Here is a 15,283-nt window from a genome sequence, read left to right as displayed (position 1 = left end):
ATCAGCCCTGCACAGCACACCCTACAACCTCCAGCTCATTCCACGAGAGTATTCGTTTTCCAAAACGTGCATTTCCAGACTTCCCCATCCGCACGATGCCTCAATATTAATTCTCCATGTATCTCCCCCGACTGTCCCCCAGCTTGGGGTGACCCTACGGTGTTCCACCAACCTCTGCTCCAGCTCGTAAGAGGAGAAGCCAACAGAAATGAGAGCACTGCGCTGGGGAGCTGTGCCCAGCGGGCACCAGAGCCTCGCGAGAGCAGAGGACTCACCTGGGACGCCCGTCTCCCCGCGCTCCAGCCCTGGGCCTCCAGCTCTCACTTTGTGGGCTCCTCCCTCGCCCAGCGGCCCCACGGTGAACTGGAAGGGGCTGCCCGGCACCGGCTGCCCTCTGTATTTGACATCCACAGTGTGCACCCCCATTTCTTGTGGCACAAAGCGCACGCAATAGGTGTTCTTGTCGGCCTCTACGATCTCCGCATCGAAGTTTCTTCCGGAGGGACTAGTCACCTGGGCTGTCATATCGCCACAATCGATTTCTAACGAGAAGAGAATTAAAAAAAATGCATATTAGGAAGTACAAAGGGGCTTGGTATTTTGTTTTTGGAAGCAGGACCTGAGCTCAAGTGCTTACACAGTACAAGAGACAGGAGAGGCTCATAGGCGCCAGGCTGGGAACGTGCTGCCCAGCAGCAAACCTGGCCAGGTACAGCTCAGCAGGTGCTACGGAGGCAAATGAAGCGACTGGATAAGCGCAGCCCACTAAGACTGGCCTAACACGCTTCACGTTTGTCAGACAGCAGGACAAACACTTAACAGCCAAAGTGATGCTCTCAAAACCCCAGAGACAGGGTGAGCTGTGCCACCTGTTCTCCAGCCTGCAGCACACAGAACAGATCCTGGTATTTATTTCTCCATGTGTTGATCACGGTTTTGTTTAATTTTTAACTGTTCAAAGAGACCACACTACCAGTGCCTCTTCCCTAAACTCTCTTAATATGAGGAAGTCTTAACACTGAAGCTCCTATTTCCAGTGCTTCAGGCACACCCACAACACACAAGTGCAACTTATGGTTACAGGGATAAGTACGTTCCTTACCTGGAATTTTTAGGTTCAGATCACATATACTGCCTACGGTTGCAACAGAGGGAGCCCGTCTTGTTCGTGTGATGCTCTCCTTAACCCTTCCTTCACCACTTATCTTCACAGTGAATGGGCTGCCTGTAGGGAATACAGCGAGTTATTCCTCCTCTGCTCACTGTGCACTTTGGTTGGAAGAGACCCCCAAGATCATCGAGCCCAACTGTTACCCCAACCCCAGCACTGCCCCATGTCCCTGAGAACCTCATCTCCGTCTGTCCAACCCTCCAGGGATGGTGACTCCAGCACTGCCCTGGGCAGCCTGGTCCAATGCCCCACAGCCCTTTGGAGAAGAAATTGTTCCCCAGATCCAACCTCAACCTCCCCTGGTGCAACTTGAGGTAGGTAGGTAGGACCTCTTTGAATCTTTGGGACTCACGGTATGAGCCAGATCACACACAGCCCAAAGGTTTAAGTGCAGTGGCCAGATGAGTAAGACTTGCTGTACTACCCAGAAAGTTGCCAAACATTCCTGCTTACCTGGAATATGTTCGTCTGCAAATTTAGTGGAGACAATGTACACACCAGGTACGGTTGGAAAATAGGACACTTTGCAAGTTCCGTCTTCTAGGTCCTCAGTCTGGATATCAACCTTGCTGGGTCCTTCAACTGCCAGTGAGATGCCACCATAACCTACAACACAGCTAAATTAGCCTCAGATTTCCAGAGTGCTATTAGAAATATGACATAAAATAGTCCAAACTCATAGCAGTAGCGAGTTGGTAGGTTTGTATCAGAATGGGCACATGGGAGTAGCACGATGCCTTAATAACATTTTCATAATCCTAATCAGTCACATATTTAAGGTACAGCAGGCATTCGGCTCCTAAATCGCTCTGACCATATCCCTTTTTCCTTCATGAATGTTGAGAAGTTAACAGCAATGTCTGTGGTTAATAACTGGCGATAATGACCGTGCATATTTAACACACTATTTGTACCCGCTGCTTTGCAGCTTACGGCCTGGTAGCCACACGCAAAGGAAGACGACGCTTTCATTTAGAGAGGATACAGATCCCACAGCCTCTCACCGCCCCTTTGCAACGGAGCTAACCTGCATCTCTGGTGTCCACAATGAAGTCACACATTTCGAAGGTTCGTCCTTCTACCAAGCCACGTCCAAAAACTCTGGCTCGTCTGGCATCTCCTATCTCCGACTGGACCACCATGATTGTCACAGGGCTGTTTGGTACGTGGCTCCCATTTTTCTTGATGCTAACCAGATGTTCTCCTACTTCCCGTGGAATGAATGAGATGCCTACAAAGCAGGGAATCGTGGCAAACTTATTCACTTTTCATGCGTGCTACACTTGATTAAAAAGTCTTAACCACACTGAGAAATGAAATACAGAAGGAGCACGTTGAACCGTTGCTCTCAGGCCACAAAGCCATTCATGTATGGTGACAAAAAGCACTTCAATCACAACCTGGCACGTCACACGAAAACACAAGAGATCATTCCTACTCCTCTGTTTTTGGCCAACAGCATCAAACAATACGAACCACTCGGTTTGATGACGCTTCTCTGGGATGGGGCAGAGAAGTCAGGCAGTTTATACAGCAAAGTAGACTGGAGAAAAAGCTTCTCTTTGGGATCAAGGCTATCAGAGCTTACCAATGTGGTTATTGGGCAGCCTCTTCAGGAGACAGGGCTCATCACGGCCCGATGGGGCTTTAATGCTGGCGGTAAGGAGGCTGAGATCGGTCTCGTTGATGTCCAACAAAAAGTCAGCAGCTGAACCAAGCTTAACCTGGGACCGTCTTCTGTTATCATCTATATATATATAAAGAGAAACGAGTCAGGAAATATTACAGGGTTAAGTGCAGAAAGAGTCTAAGCACTTCATGTTCCTGCCACAAACCAGGTCCCCCGTGCCATCAGAGGTTAATTTTCATTATGAAGTGCTTCCAGAAGTCTTGAACTTCATACCTGTGATCTTGGCCGTGAAGGGGCTGCCCGGAATGTGCTTGTCGTTGTACTTCACCAGGATGCTGTAGTTCCCGGGCAGAGTAGGCAGGTACGTGACCGTGCACGTCCCATCTTTGTTATCGATGCAGCTGATCTCTGCTTTCGAAGGTCCTTCGATAGCCAAGTCCAGCCCACCTAAGAAACAAGGAGAACAGCACTTGTGGAAATCTTGGTGCACACCAAGTCCAAAGAGGAAGATCCAGTACTTGGTACTGAAAATGCAGCTTACATGCCATTTTCTCAAAGGACGGCAGCAAAAAGAGCTCAGCCCAATCCACTAAGACTGGAACTCTCTTCAGTCTGTTAGATTTACCTAACAGTGATTCCACATCCAGTCATCACCCACCAGATCTAAGCTGCCTTCAGTTTATTTTTAATTAAACAAACCATTTGCACCCCGTACTACACATCTACCGCTCTCAGGAAAAGGTAATAAAACCATTTTTACTGCAAGTTATCACACCAGAGATTCATAGTTGGATAGACGAATGCAAACTAATGCCAATGCGCATTACACTCACAAGATCCTAGTTCAGGGTTAGGCTGGGTTTAAAGAGCAGACTTACCCTCTCCCGCGTCTTCCGTGACAATGGTGAAAGTTGCTGGTTTGTTGGCAACCCCATAAATGAGGCCGGGCCCGTAAGCAGACACGCTGCCGCTGTTGGGGTAATTCACATAGAACTGCAGAGGGCTCTCTGAACAGGAAGACAAAAATAAAAGGCACTTTTAGGGATAAGTGGCCTGGATTGCAAGAACAAAACAGACATCAAGCTGCTCCAGCCCAATGAGATCTTATTCCTATGCCTTCCCCAATGCCATTCTCACTACTTGATATCTGAAGAACTTTTAATGCACTTAAAAAAACTACTAAGTCTCCCCTTTAATCTTCAAAAGACACTTCTCTGCAATTTGTTCCATATTCAGTCATGACAAAGCGTTACTCAAATGACCAGAGATAAGCTTCGATGGCGTTGTAAAGGGTCTTATTCATTACAAGTTTATATTTAGCACGCTAAACCAGAACATGACTCAGAAGCAGGCTTTCGGTGCAGGCACGGAGCCCGAATTTTGGTAGCTCAGAATTAGGAAATAGCACAGCACATTGTCTGACTCGATCAACACGAAGCAGCAAACTTGAAGGGTATCCAAAACCATATTTGCCAGGCTCAGATTAGCTAAACTGGTGCACAGGAACAAAAAGTACAGTCACCAACGGCCAATAAGGGTTTCAAAAAAAGGCACAGAGAGCAATTAAGCCCAAAGCCAGATCTCCCAGCTGAGACAGTAGCAAGTTTGCTTCACGATAGCCTTCAAAAAGGAAATATTAAAGCACATCATCCTTCTGCCCAGGTGCAGGGGAACGGTCTTGCTGAACCGATAGATCCAACAGTTCGGCACTAGAAGCGCTGGATGCAAACAAAGTGCTGAAGATACTGAAGTAGTGGGGTTTTTTTTGCCCCAGTGCAGAGGAGAGGAAGAGAAGGAAAAGGATTAAAGGCCACAGTTTCTGTTTGTTAAGAAGCAGCCAGGAGGAAAGAAAGATTACAGCGTAGTGTGCATGTGTTTTATTTTATTGCAACAAGATGGAAAGAGTAACTATAGCGTTTTAGCCACTTAGTCCTCCCCACAGATCGAAGACTTTATGCCAATGCAGTTTTAAGGACAAACATATACTGTAACCACTAGTTTTGTTGAGCACCATGGCAGTAAATGTCAACCTGAAACAAAATGGTAGTTTGAAAATTGTATGTTTCTTCTTCATCGTAAAATGCCACAAAAGCTGGTTTCCAAAACCAAAATCCATTTTAAGCCTGGCTGGTACTATTAAACCACAATGGAAGCTCACATGTGCTGGCACTCACTCCTTTTGCTTTAGTTTCTCCCCGACCGCATGCAGATGAACCGCTGCTGAGCAGCAAAACATCCCAGGCAGTTCTTACTGCAGCGTATAGAACCGAGCTATAGGAACCTGAACGGGGAGCAGATGCAGCAGCAGGACACCGTGCTCGGGTTTGCGTCGCCTGCTTTGTCCGACTCACCTGGGATGTGCTTCCCCATGTATTTTATGTGCATTTCATGCAGCCCGACCTCAGTAGGAGCGTATCTCACTGTTACCGTGCCGTCTTTGTTATCCACAATATCAGGCGTATCCGTCTTCCCAGAGGGCATGTGTACTTCACCTACAACAAGGCGCCGTGGGAGTTACAGAAGGAGAAGCCGCCCGCTTCCCCTCTCCCACCCACAAAGAATGGTCTAGCCCTTTCAAACAAGCCTTTTAAATTGTTAAATTCCTTACCCACAGGCACAAATAGGAGACGAATGGGAACACTAACCAGACGTGTTTTCTGCTTAAGCTACACGAATGCAAGGGGGTGGCAGACATCTGGCAAACAGTCCCGCGCCCTTACAGACTCTCCAGGCAGAGCTGTTTGCTGCAGCCACCGCGATTCCCACAGCAAGGCCCAGGAAAGGCACCCATCTACCTCCCTGCAGGATGCACCCTCTCCTGCGGCTCTTTGCAAAAGGAAAAGTCAACTGAGCCTTCAGCAGGGCTGGGGTGGGATTGCTGAGCCGGGGGCAGGAGGGGACGCGTGTGTGCAGGAGCTCGGTGCCACCACGGTGTTACTGGGGGATTAAACTGTTTTGCAGCATCTGCTCAAAATAATGGAGCTTATCAAGGATGCACGTAGCTGCTGTAGGGGGGAAGAACCAACGGTTCCTGCAGCGCAGCAGCTCCCAGCTTAGCGCCGAGGAGGACCAAGAATTGCCTCGTTTAACTCCAAGCATCGGCGGGGCGTATCCTGCTCATCCTCAGCGGGTGCCACTTGATGTGAAATTAAACAGCTAAGTTGCTGGCAGGATACAACCCTCCCACACACGCTGTGGTCCAGACCACCCAGGCTCTTCGCTTCAAATGGATAAACACACTAACAAAAAGCAAAACCTCCCCGAGAGGCCACGCGTACTCCAGGTACCTGTTATTTCTCCTTTCCTCACGGCAAAAGGGATAACCATGTCAAAGGGCCGGAATCCCATGCCGTTCATGTCTCCAACCGGGACATAAGCTTCTTCTGTGACCTAAAGGAAGCAAAAGGATAGGACGTATCAAAAACCATGGTAAAACCCAAAGGAGCACCAAGCAACTCCATGGTGAGCAGAAGCAGCGAGGAGTGTGGGGTGATTATCGCAGCCGGCCAAGGACTGGGCTCAACCCGAGCCGTGCCGGCCAAGCTCTCCTTCCTAACACCACCACACCGCAGAGCAGAGCGAATCAAACACGGTGCCAACAGAAGACATGCTGGAAAAAAGTTTAAAAAAAGAGATAAAAATGGAACACAAAGGGATGGAAGACAATGTAGCGCACGCAAGACCCAAAGTGGCTCCGTCTGAAAGGATTTAGTTGCTTAAGGCCTGGAAGAGAAAGTGATTCTTGAATGGGGCACAGTGATTGCAACACAAAATGGACAAAAGAAACGAGATTCACAATGCGACTCTGGACTCAAGACACTGCGCTATTTTACTGGGAAAACAAAGCGGTGCACTCGAGTTGCTTTTGCCAGCAGTAGACATTGCAGAAGTAAAAGCCGTAGGTGTAATGATCCTCTTCATGTTTAAATGAGAATTAATTTGGAGACTGCCTTCAAGCAGCAAAGGAAAAAACCAAGGTCTGGATCTCAAGAACAATTGATCAAACAGAGAGAATGAACACAATGACCAGAGCGATTCAAGCAGTCCCAAGAAGCAGGCTGTCATCTGAAATGGAACACAGATGGGGGGAAAAACAGCTGAAAATATGTAAAAATTGTGTACCCAAGGGCGGAATCCAGGGGGGGAGGCGCCCAGTGGCTCCTGCGACCGCACGGCGGCATCATCCGCATCTACAGCCTGGGCAGGGTAAAGGCAGGTTTAGGTGTTATTCTGGAGTGGAGACGTTCCCACCTTCCCCAGCACAGAACACGCGTCTCCTTCCAGCCGCTCAACACCGTCCTCCCCGTGCAGCCCCCCCAGCCCTCCCACCTACACGAGGACCTGGATCCAGCCCAGGGAGCTGGGAACTGCCCGTGTCCCCAGGCACAGGTCACCAGTGGTACGGCCATGGGACAACGGCAGGACGCGACGTTCTTGGGAACTTGGGAGGGAATCACAGAACAGTTGGGGTTGAAGGGAGCTCCCCAGCTCCCCCAGTGCCACCCCTGCCATGACAGGGACATCTTCACCAGCTCAGGGTGCTCAGAGCCCCGTCCAGCCTGGCCTGGGATGTCTCCAGGGATGGTTCATCCACCACCTCTCTGGCCAACCTGGGCCAGGCTCCCACCACCCTCAGGGGCAACAATTTCTTCCTCACGTCCAGCCTGAATCTCCCTCCTTTAGCTTAGAACTGCTGGAAAGCAGCATCTAAACACTGGCGGAGTTGAATTTCAGAGTTGCTTTTTTATGGGATTGGCATGGAGAAGTGAGAGGTTTAAACCCAAGGTGCAAGTCCCTGAGCACCGTGTGAGCTGGGGATAGGACAGTGTGTGACCACCGCAGGACGGCAGCTCCTGGCTCCTGCCCTTGGGTGAACGACCCAGACCCAGCCCACGTCCAGCCATCGCTGCAAAGCTGTTCTCCTGATTCATCGCTAGGACAGTGTTTTCAAGACACCAAGTGTGTTTTCCCCTGGGCACAGCCTCCCTTCCCACCAGACATGCCAAGGATGACTTGCACATTCCCATTCCCCACACTTAAGGCACCCAGAGCAGCCGGGGCTCCCAGCCACCCACCCCGGGGCTCAGCCACCCCAGCTCCTCTGCCCGTGAACACCACTGCAAACCACCCCAACAAAACAAACCTTCTGCATGGAAACCTCTGCGTGGAAAGACTCCACTGCAGAAAACCAACGCAACGCAGAAATATTGACATTTCCCTCTTCTCCATCCCCAATGGAGACACCCAAGTCAAACACGTTCTGCATCGGTCAGTTGGGAATTGGGAATTTTGGCCGGTCAAGAACGGGCTCCCTGACCTCCAGAGGCATTTCCTGCACTGAGCTTTGAGCTGTGACCAAGGCACTCATTTTTCTCATGGAAATCTCCGGAGATGCTGATAGAAATCTGCCCGGGGGCAGGCAGGAAGAGCCGGCATGCCCAGCCCCAGGATTCAGCACAAGTTTGGCCATAGGGTCTCCTGGACCGAGATGTGTCAGGGGCTGCCTTGGCTGAGCTTACAAGACCTGTTCTGCCAACACTGCGAACTGTTCTTCACGTCAAGGGCTTCTGTGAGCCCAGAGAGGCGCCTGCTCCGCTCCTCACGCAGGATGGGCTCTGTTTGCTTTTTAAACCTCAACACGCTACAGTGGTGCACGTCGGAAGGAACATAATTAGAAGGAGGAGGATTCGGTGGTAACAGCTGAACTAGCATTTGCAAATCATTTTAAAGTGCGAGCTAACAGCCTGCTTCCCTGGGGTCTGTCAGCAGACCATGCCTTATTTATGGGTCAACATTGTAAAGAGTGAGAAACGGACAAGTCGGAGCTCCATAGCTGACAACAGTTGAAGTAATTAGCTGTAGAAGCCGATTACAACGACCCTTACACCTCATTTAGAAAAAGAACTACATGGTCAGGAAATGAAAAACGAATTTGTTTAGAGAAGCCAAGTCGTCATCCTCTGATGGCTTCTGTCCCTCTTCACTTAACTGTTTTGCCTGCTCAAAATAAGCTTTGCAAGTAACAAGGATTCATTAGCTCCCGCTAGTCTAATAAATGCCTAAAAAAACATTTACACACAGAGTTAACCTACCACTAAATAAAACATGGAAGCAGGAATCTGAGTGGGAGGTATTTTTGGAGCAGAGCTGGCTTACCATGACGGTGAAAGGACTGTTGGGAATGTCCACCCCACCAAAGCGGACGTAAATCACGTAGGTTCCTGGTTTGGCGGCCGTGTAGAAGATATCGTAAGTCCCGTCCTCGTTTTCAATAACATCTGCTTCGGCTTCCGTCCCATCTGGCGTCAGGACGGTGCACGTCACTTTTCCCTTCCCTGCTGATTTGGCGTCGACCACAAAACCAACCTCCTCGCCAGTCTTCACCGTGGGTGCAATTCCAGGACCTACGAGGCAATTTGCACGACACACAGCGTTCAGAGGACGGTTTTCCCAGGCAGGTCGCCTAGGAAGCACGGCACCAAACACCAGCTCCAGGGACACACAGATGTGGTTTTGGGAGGAGATGGACAACAAGGGACATTGGTGGTGTCAGCACAGCCGCACGCAAGAGCTGGCCACCAGCTTTCCTGCTCTGCAGAGAGGCTGGATGAGAACAGAGCAGGAAAAAAGAGCTAAATTTGAAGAAAGCAATGCCTTAATCCATCCTCTTATTGTCATACTCCTTGGTGCAGAGCCAAAGGCACAATCGTTTGCCCCGGCCAGCGATTTTGCTGTAACAAAACCCCCGTGTAAGTGGCTACAAAAGGGCACAGCAGCTACCATGGCCACATTCCCTCCTACATTACCCACAAATCATTTTCCACTGCTCTGCCACACATCCCAAGAACAGAACATCATGAAACAATGCCCAAATTGGAGCAATCAGATCCAGCCCAAAGAATGTTGTGTTCAAATGAGAACTATTAAGTCTCATTTGCAGTACATATTTAATACTCCTTGCTTTTGACTGGGACGTTTTACCAGGTAAATGGCTTGTTCTCAAGCGGCAATGAACCTGCTGGTTTAATACCTTGATGGAATTCCAGCATCTACTTCTACAGTGATTGTATTTCAGCTTTACAACAGAGTCAGACGCACTTCTTGGAACGGGGAAATTTAAGCTGGCATCTGAGAGTAATCTCCATCATCGTTATTTTGAATAGTTAGCGACTTGAGTTACTTAGAAAAGTATCGGATTCAGCCATTAAGGGCTCTTTTAAACAAACTTGGAAGCAAAGGGGGTACCCGTGGCTCTGTGTTTTCCATTGTGCCAGGAATATAGTTCTGTTTAAGCAGGTTTGAAAGCACCTGGCTGCTGTGCGGTTCACTCTGACTGCACAACGCCCAGACACTCTCACAGGTCACCAACCACAGATTAACTCTCCCTGTTCAATTTGGCCTTGCTCAATTAATTCATTTTTAAATCAGTGGCATTCTTGGACCGAGTTCCTGTCCCTTCTGCTCCCACCGCAGCCTCGGGGTGGCAGGGTGACAATCAGCCCAAAGCTGCGCAATGACCACCCACCCTGAGAATGGGTAAGGGTCACAGAATCGTTGAATCATTTTGGTTGGAAGAGACCCTTAAGATCATCGAGTCCAACCACAGGTTGAAGCTATAAATGCGCTCCTACGGTAACAAATTTGGAGTCCCTCTCCATCTCAAAAATCAGTGCCTTGCTGCAGCGATGATTTTTTTGACTTGTAGTAACATCTTATCTTTAGGTTCCCTCCTTCCACGGGTCCGTTCAGATCCTGGCCAAGCTTCACCAGACAGAAAAGCAGCAGAAACCTCCACTAATAACACCCAGCCTGAGCAGGCTTTGCTAATGTTCAAGCGCGCCGTCAGCTATCGACACCCTCAGAATTCATTCTGCTCTTGCTCAGAACAAAAAGCTTCTTGCAATGCTCCCAGTGCAATAAGCACGACACAGTGAACATGCACAGATATGTTCTTTTTAAATCAACCCCACTGCAGCTCTCAGCAGGATCATTCTAGGCCAAAATAAGCATCAGACTTTGGTTGCATCTGCCTATTTATAACAAGCCAGGCAGGCGGATTTTTTGCTAGAGACTGTAAGAGATTCCTGCTCATCCACAGAGGAGGATGCTACTTTATCTGTAGGAAAACCCCTCTTGTAAGAGTAGCCAGTTTACACAAGTCTTTAATGTCTTCTACACCCATTACATCAACCATACCATGCTCAGAAGTACAAACAACAGCAGGAGAGAGGAGCCAGCGCTCACCTGTGGCCAAACACTTGCTGGCATCCCCGGCTGGAGATGCCCGGATGCGGTAGGGAGAGGACGGGATATCATCTCCACCGTACTTCACCCCGATGGTGTAGCGGCCCGTTTTGTCGGGGACGTAGGTGACTGTGTACGTGCCGTCCTTGTTGTCGTGAATGTCCACTCTCTTGGGTTTGCCCTCTTGGTCCTGAGGAATGCAAACCAGAAGACTGAGGCACTGGGAAGTTAGGTTTGAACTCCTTTTGCAGGGCAGCGATTCTGTTAAAACCTTAATTAGCCTCAAAAAGACTCAGAACTGCAGCTTTTCAAGGGTTAAATATTTCACTCAAGGACTAGTACCAGGAACTATTGTGAACAAAAAGGTATCAGACCACCATAAAACAATCAGGGTTTTCATTAACTACCCTTTGTTTGATACGAGAATGTTTATGAGATGCAGTAAGCCATTCTCACGAACTTTATATTCACTGTAAGATGTTTTAGGCTTCATTGTCACATCACTGTTGGAAACAAAGAACAACTCCCAGGTCCCCGAGGCACAGATGGAAGCCAGACTGTGCAGCTCTGGCCTGACAAAGCACTGGGTGCCTTTGGGCAGCTGCTGCCCGAGAGGTTTGAGGTCGGGGGAAGCATCACCGAGCCTGTCATCAACCCTCCCAACGAGGCATCCAGCTCTCAACATGCTGCAAGGTCCATAGAGAAGAGCAGGTCCATGTAGCCCCTTCAGCTACCACTTCTACACTGAATACAGCAATTAAAGAGATGCATAAACGATGCAGATCTGAGCTTCAGCATCAAGTTTTCATATCTAAACCCAAGATCAGTACTGTGCAAAATGTTTCCAAAGCTACTGCCACCTCCAGCTTTCAGTGCCACCCATCAGCCGCTAAGTGTGAAGCATTTTAGGAACATTATATGATCCTATCTGTGTTTCTACGAAGTCTTCCAGGCCTGCTCACAGAGAACAGTGCGGTGACCCCATTCTGTATTTTATGACTTAACACCGCCTGGGGTACCGTACAATCTGCAAAGGACCTGAGATTTCCAGTAGGGCATAGAAGATGCCACTCCTTTCAGGAAGGCTCGTGAAAGGTCTGACATTCAACAGTTCAGAACCAGATGCAAACAAACGCCACGAGGAGGACGCCTACGCGCTCCCACCACGCAGGACTTGTGGAACTCGATCTTCAAAGCCGCAGCCGAGCTGGGGGCTCTGATAAGCATTTTGGATCCTTTAAGAGCACGCTTGCACGCCAGAAAAAAGGCAATTGCTCTGCTGCACCTGAGCGGACAGTGGGACAGCAAGAATGCAGAAGGGCAGGTCCAGCCGGCCACGCCGTGACCCCGGCGTGCCAGAGCTGAGAATGCGCCTCACGGCCCACTAACCAGAGACCTTTCCACTGGGGCCACGGGGTCCAGGCACCGAAAGTTTCGGGAAGAACAATAACAAAGGCAAATAAAAACATTCCTGTAGTAGCTTTCAGAGTAGGTTATGACTTCTGCAAACCTTGAGGGAGGCTTGTTTGTTGATTTATCATCACATAATGTTCAGTGTGGATGTTATCTTGTGGCCTTGCTGAACTACACTGCTAGAAGGCTGTCTCCGTTTCAAATTCCAGCATTTTCATCATCTTACGCAAAAAGTATTCATCTCATTCGGGGCATTTGCAGAGTGCAAGGTTAACCAACAGCCAAATATAGCCTGGGTGATGACTTTAAGACAGCAGTCTCACAAAAGCAACCCCAAGAGCTTCTCAAACACAAAGTGCAAGACCCTCCTGTGCCACAGCTTCAGGACCCGCCAGCAGCCCCATCTCCAGGCCATGGGGCTGTCATGGTACAGCTGTGCACACACAACGTGTGTACAACGTGTTTCTGCTCCTGCTTAGCGATGCGGTTACTTACAGTGATCTGCACAGCCAGAAGTCCCTGCCCGGCGTCCTTCGCGTCCACAGCGAACTCCACGGGCAGGCTGGCGGGGATGCCGTACGAGCTGAGACCCGGGCCGCTCGCCGTCACTTTGCTGGCGTCATACGTAGGAAGGACCTTCACCTTGAAGGGACTTAAAGGGAAACACGTTATTGGCCCCTCCTGTCGGGTCTACAGTCACTGCAGGACACGCCGAGGTTGGATCCACCGCCCCAATGGCTTCAAACCACCGCTGAAGCCCAAAGACATGGGGAGCTGCCCTGGTCAAGTCGAAAGGACCACAGCTGGCCCTTGAATAGTGTTTGTGCTGGGAAAGCACTCCGCCGCAACTAAATCTTCAGTCCATCTAAGCGCATCGTCATCGCCTTACCTGCGAGGGATGTCTTCATCAGCGTATTTGACGGAGATCATGTAGGGTCCCTCCTGCGTGGCGGTGTACACCACCGTGTGGGTGCCGTCCCCGTTGTCCACGACGTTAACGGGCTCCACGATCCCTAAAAAGCAAAAGGCAATTTTCTCAGCTGTGCTATTGGAATTCGGCTCTTCATCAGCCATTTGCTGCGCAAAGCTCCAAGATGTGTTGCTGATTCAGTTTGCAACAAGCTAATTTTATTTTTTTTTAATAAATGGAATCAGTGATCAGTTTCCCTTATTGTGTATTCAAAAGCCACTGACTTGAGATAAATTTGTTATCCGCCACCCACTGGGCTCCCATCTTCTCACTGTAAACAAAAATTAGCATGAAAACACTGCAGAAAAATCTGCCTTTCTGTTCAAGTCCAGGTGAAGAGCAACTGCTCAAAATACACTGAAGATCTTTCGAGAAAGAAAATGAGTAATGCTTTTAATTGCCTGAACCATAATTTACAAGATTACAAACTGCTACTGGGATTCACCGCACAGCATTGAGCCCTCAAGCCACTTAGTATGGAGCATCCACTGATGCAAGTCTTTCACAACCAGGTATCTGCAAAGGCAGGAGAGCCCTGCAAGCTGCCACTGTCCTAAGCAAGCAGGATCAATTATTTCAATTTGCATTAAGCACATCTACAGCAGATTACGTGACATATCAGTGCTGATCAACACAAAGCAGCCTACAATTACAAGTTGGCTTTAAAACACAGGAAGGATTAGCAGTAAAGCACCCACAAATGAAACGCGTAGTTGCCATGCGAAGCCTAAAAGCAACACCGTTGGTTCCCACTCCCTGCTCCAGATGATTCCTGCTGTTGCCAGTTGGATTTCCGAGAGCCAAAACTGCCAGTAGTTGGTGAAGGTTCAAACCTGTCTCAGTGTTACCCTTTGGATCACCCTTAGAGAAATCCGAAATGGCTTTCAGTGGGGAGCGCCATCCCTGGGAATCCGTCTCATCCACTAAAATTAGGGAAGGGTTACCCGGAGGGCACCTACACCCGCATGACCTGGCACTAGGGTGGGGAAGCAGCTCTTGCTCCCCAGCAAGGCAAGGCTTGCAGCCCAGTGGTATTTGCTGCCAAGATAACGTGCCACCAAGACACAGCTTCCTAGGTTAACACAAACATCATTAACGCCTTCATTTGGGGGCCTCGCTGCTCTCTGAGGGCCACTGAGGGGTTCCACCACATTTCAGAGGCTCCTGCCACCCACTGACATGGGTTTCCCAAGTCACCATTCACATGTGAGACTCTGGATTGATTTTTTGATGTCTAAACCTAAGCCACAATTGCTCACCAGTGATGGTCACTCATGCCACTTCTCCCAGTGATAAAGCTCTCAAAGACACTGCCCAAAGCAGCACTACCCAGGACACCGTTCTCCTTTCACAGCTGCCAAGGTGCATGCACCAGATGGACAGGAACAGAGGGACATTCTCATCCAAGTGGTATCACCACCTTTGCAAGCAGGGCCAGGACCGTGTCACCCCCCCGAGCGCAGAGATGGGGGCACAGCTGGATGGAGCACCTTGGTTCTTACCTCTGGGTCCTGCCACCACCACCTCAAGGGGCGCTACTCCTGCCTTGCTGGTGTCCACAGTGAAAGATTGGGGGATTTTGGCTCGAACAGCCGTTCCCAGACCCGGTCCTGCAATCTTCACCTTGCTGGGATCCACAACATCCTTCACAGGAACCTTGAAAGGACTGCCTGGAAGTGAATGCAGCAAGTGTTAAACACCAGAGTTAACAGGTCCAGGAAACCAAAGGACTTTTTCCCTACTTTTCCTCAGGTTTTTTATTACTATCCCTCAGCCTCAGGCAGGAATGACAACCTCACAGTGCACACACAACTTCTGTGCTTCTGCAAAAGCCAGTGTCGAGGAAAGAAGATCT

The 15,283-nt window shown here is 49.5% G+C and overlaps 1 protein-coding gene across 4 annotated transcripts in view; it reads right to left on the bottom strand.

Annotated features, from left to right (window-relative positions):
* FLNB (filamin B) overlaps positions 1–15,283 on the bottom strand; it is an 89,525-nt gene that overhangs the window by 9,274 nt on the left and 64,968 nt on the right. For 3 of the 4 annotated variants that reach the window (XM_065845560.2, XM_065845562.2, XM_071812917.1), the window contains 15 exons: positions 14,931–15,098; positions 13,348–13,471; positions 12,954–13,110; positions 11,046–11,235; positions 8,958–9,205; positions 6,924–6,998; positions 6,089–6,191; positions 5,153–5,293; positions 3,680–3,808; positions 3,075–3,248; positions 2,760–2,918; positions 2,199–2,402; positions 1,625–1,777; positions 1,103–1,225; positions 276–542 (listed from right to left, as the gene is read on the bottom strand). In XM_065845560.2, the coding sequence (XP_065701632.1) occupies positions 276–542; positions 1,103–1,225; positions 1,625–1,777; positions 2,199–2,402; positions 2,760–2,918; positions 3,075–3,248; positions 3,680–3,808; positions 5,153–5,293; positions 6,089–6,191; positions 6,924–6,998; positions 8,958–9,205; positions 11,046–11,235; positions 12,954–13,110; positions 13,348–13,471; positions 14,931–15,098 (2,415 nt within the window). The remainder of the gene's footprint in view (positions 1–275; positions 543–1,102; positions 1,226–1,624; positions 1,778–2,198; positions 2,403–2,759; positions 2,919–3,074; positions 3,249–3,679; positions 3,809–5,152; positions 5,294–6,088; positions 6,192–6,923; positions 6,999–8,957; positions 9,206–11,045; positions 11,236–12,953; positions 13,111–13,347; positions 13,472–14,930; positions 15,099–15,283) is intronic. The other variant, XM_065845561.2, reaches the window with a different exon arrangement.

This window comes from Patagioenas fasciata, chromosome 10 (assembly GCF_037038585.1).
Source record: "Patagioenas fasciata isolate bPatFas1 chromosome 10, bPatFas1.hap1, whole genome shotgun sequence".
In the NCBI taxonomy this organism is placed as follows: domain Eukaryota; kingdom Metazoa; phylum Chordata; class Aves; order Columbiformes; family Columbidae; genus Patagioenas; species Patagioenas fasciata.
Note: the sequence above shows the minus strand (reverse complement) of the source record. Positions and strands in the feature narration are given on the sequence as shown.